The 3,315-nt window shown below is 48.9% G+C and overlaps 1 protein-coding gene across 1 annotated transcript; it reads right to left on the bottom strand.

Annotated features, from left to right (window-relative positions):
- Positions 1 to 822: 822 nt before the first annotated feature.
- LOC123064364 (BTB/POZ and MATH domain-containing protein 2-like) lies at positions 823 to 2,075 on the bottom strand. Its single transcript, XM_044487855.1, has one exon. The coding sequence runs from the start codon at positions 1,990 to 1,992 to the stop codon at positions 844 to 846; it is 1,149 nt and encodes a 382-aa protein (XP_044343790.1). The 5' UTR covers positions 1,993 to 2,075; the 3' UTR covers positions 823 to 843.
- Between the last annotated feature and the right edge of the window lie 1,240 nt (positions 2,076 to 3,315).

Below are 3,315 nucleotides of genomic sequence, written 5' to 3'. Positions count from 1 at the left end.
GGCCTGCATCCTAGCCCAACTAGAGGTTGGCTTTCTAGTCGTATGCAGGCCGTGCCGGCCCAATAGGTAGGCTGTTTTTGCTTTATTTCAAAAAAAAAACCCAGACCACGGCGCACCTCGTGCCACGTGGTGGGCCTTTAATCCCGGTTCGTGTTGAATTGGGACTAAAGAGGGGACCTTTAGTCCCCACCCTCTAGTGCCGGTTTCCAAAACCGGTACTAAAGGTCCTTACGAACCGGTACTAAAAGTCATTTTTCTACTAGTGCAAAGACCTTCTGCCAGAAGCTCCGTACAAATGCATAACATCATAGTACCTTCTTCATATCAGTGATAGATTTTCAAGATTACATATCTTTAGGCGAAGAGGAATCAGTACAACAAAGATAATCGAATAAATGGAATTTTCATCTTCTTTTGTTGAATTCATTACAGAGAAACAATGTATGCCATCTTCTTCTTGTGTAGAATTCATTACGGATGAACAATGTATACCAGCTGAAAGGATGACACATAATAGAATGATAGAGATAGGCACAAAGCTTTAAGCAACAGAAGTAAACTAACCCCCTTGGGATCCAACTGAGTCGTGTAATTTGATAATAACGTATCAGCTACAAACTCGGTGATACCTAGATCATTGGCAGCACAGCATAAAATTCGATGATTCAAATAATCAATGACTCCGTAGTAATACTCAAACATAAAATAAAAAGGTGTGTTTCTGCACCGTGACCAAGCAAAAAGATAGCAGTCCAATACATTCTTTGGCCATCATGTGCATGCTCATCGACATCAGTTGATCACTAAATGCGGACTTTGGCGACTTCCTCAATATATAGCTAGTTACATGTTGCTATAGTTTGTTACACACGGGGGTTTGCGAGCAAGTTTGGGAATAAGCTCCTTCATAATAGACGGGCAACTTCTTGCTAGATGCTCAAAGTCAGAACTCCGTGTGATCAGATCCAGCATGCTATTGTTACAGGACTCGAGGAATCTGAAGCATTCCTCCTTGAGTGCAGGACAAGCATGTTGCTCGGCGAGTGCCACTGTAGTGGCCACTGTGCTAGTGTTGATGTAACTGCATAGTTTGTCTTCGCAGGTCAACTTCAGTCTCTTGAGGCTGTACCTGTCCGCGGCGACAAGCAAATGCTGGATCATCCCCACTGCGTCAGCATCGTCGATCTCAGGCACCGAATCGGTGTAGATAAAATGAAGCAATGCCTGGAATACTTTTGGCTCCATGTCCTCTATCTGCACGCACATTGATGTGCTCTCCTTCATTGGACCCAGAAGCTGCGCCCTGAAGACAGAGGAACGAGCGCCAAGGACACACCTGTGTGCGGCGAACATCTCACCGCCGACCTCGAACGTGACGTCCGCCCCTTCTCCTGAGGAGAGGAGCTGGCCGAGATCATGGAGGATATCCGGCGGCGGCACCAGCATGCGATCATGGTTCCGTCCAGGAACGTACTCAGTGGAAATCTCCTTGGACACAATGATGTCGAATTGGACACTGAAACCACCGTTCTCCCACGACACGTGACCTAATCTCCCGAGATCAGCCCTGGTGATGAACCGAGAGTAACCCCACGACCCTTCATTGGTGGAGAAGGTGCAGCACCTCCACGCACCTCCGCTGCCGTAGGACGGCACCGGCTTCCCGTGGGCGTCGAGCAGGCTGATCTTGAGCTGCGTCGTGACGACCTCGAAGGCGCCTGCCGGGACGAGGAAGAGGAAGACGGATATCCAGCCGGTGTCCTGCGGGCCATGGCCGTCGGGGTAGAACTCAACGTACCAGCGACGGCCTCCGGCGAGGAAGGTCTCCGATTTGACGCACCTGCCGTTGCCGAGCCCTTGGTATGTCGGGTACATGTTAATGTACAGAAGTAGAACATGCGAGCCTGACCTGGGTGAGACGGTCTCAGGCTTGACGGCGGCGGTGGCGGCGGAGGGAGTAAGGGCGGAGGAGCTGGAGATGACACAGCCCATGGCGGCTAGCGATTTTCCTTGCACAAGATCATGCGTGCCTGGCCTCCATTGATTGATGCCGAGACGCAAGGATAGAGGTTAGAGTCTGTTACCATTACGGCTGGATCTCGGTCATGGTCTCATGGATGGATACTGCTAAATGGATCGTCAATCGGGTGACTCTATGGGCTTTCGTGGTTGGTGTGTGGCCTGCAAATATACTAGCTTATTCAATTCTTCAAATTCGGATTTATCCAAAATAACAAACATTAATTTTCCTGATTTTTTTTCTGAAATCTTGAAAATTAAAAGGCTGAATGAAATTTTCTTGGTTTTCGCCTTTGGAAGCTAAGGGCATCTCTAGCCGATCCCCTAAATCTGGTTAGAGGAGTAAAAGTTCCGGTATACTAGTACTAGTATAAATCGGACCTAGCTGATCTCCTAAAATCCATACGGGACTATAAATTTTACTTGGAACAATGACGGAGAAGTAAATATACTCGCCCGCTTGGCTAAGGAGTAAAAAATTTCCCCTTTCTTCCCCTCCCACGCGGTGCTCAATCCTCTGCCGCAGCCACCCAATCCACGCCACATCCGCAACCCGTCGCCCATCCACTCACCCCACAGGCGACATGGCCGGCTCCGGAGGCCGCTGCCGCTCCCCACCGCCGGTCCATAGCGCGTGGCCGGCGGATCCGTATGCCACGGCCGCTCCTAACCACTGGTTCGAGGCCACAGCCTTTCCACCTCCTCCTCCCACGCCCGTGGCGGCTCCTCCTCCAGCGATGATTGGCGGAGGAGGTGGGAGGAGGAGGGACTTCGGCTCCAACGATGGCGGTAGCGACGGGTTGGACCTGATGATTGGCGGCATGTCTAGAAGGGAATGAAAGTACCTCGAGGAAGAATCCGATGAATCGGATTAGGTTAGATTTTTTATCTAAATATGTCGAATCTAGTTTTAGTTCTATGTAATATATTAAATCTGCACCGAATTTAAAATTATGTAGCTGAATTTGCAACGAATGTGGTTTAATTTGCACCGGATTTGCTTCGATTTTGTTTTACTCCGCTAAATTTGGGAGTTCAGTTAGAAACGGCTTTTATTTAGAGCAGTATAAATATACTTCACTAAGAGTTACTCCCTCTGAATACTAATATAAGAGCGTTTAGATCACTATTTTATGAGAAATGATTAACATCCATCGGCGGATTGCTCCCAAACGTCAACCGCCTCCATCGTCTACCACGTGTCCATGTGACCCCACCCGTTCTTCACCTTTCCTTCCCCCGAAACATCTCGATCATATTGCTCTCCATTTCAACCAGGAACAGTAGGGCCTCGGC

This window comes from Triticum aestivum, chromosome 3B, assembly GCF_018294505.1.
Source record: "Triticum aestivum cultivar Chinese Spring chromosome 3B, IWGSC CS RefSeq v2.1, whole genome shotgun sequence".
Lineage (NCBI taxonomy): Eukaryota > Viridiplantae > Streptophyta > Magnoliopsida > Poales > Poaceae > Triticum > Triticum aestivum.
The sequence above is the reverse complement of the archived record's forward strand: the minus strand, read 5'-3'. Positions and strand labels throughout refer to the sequence as shown.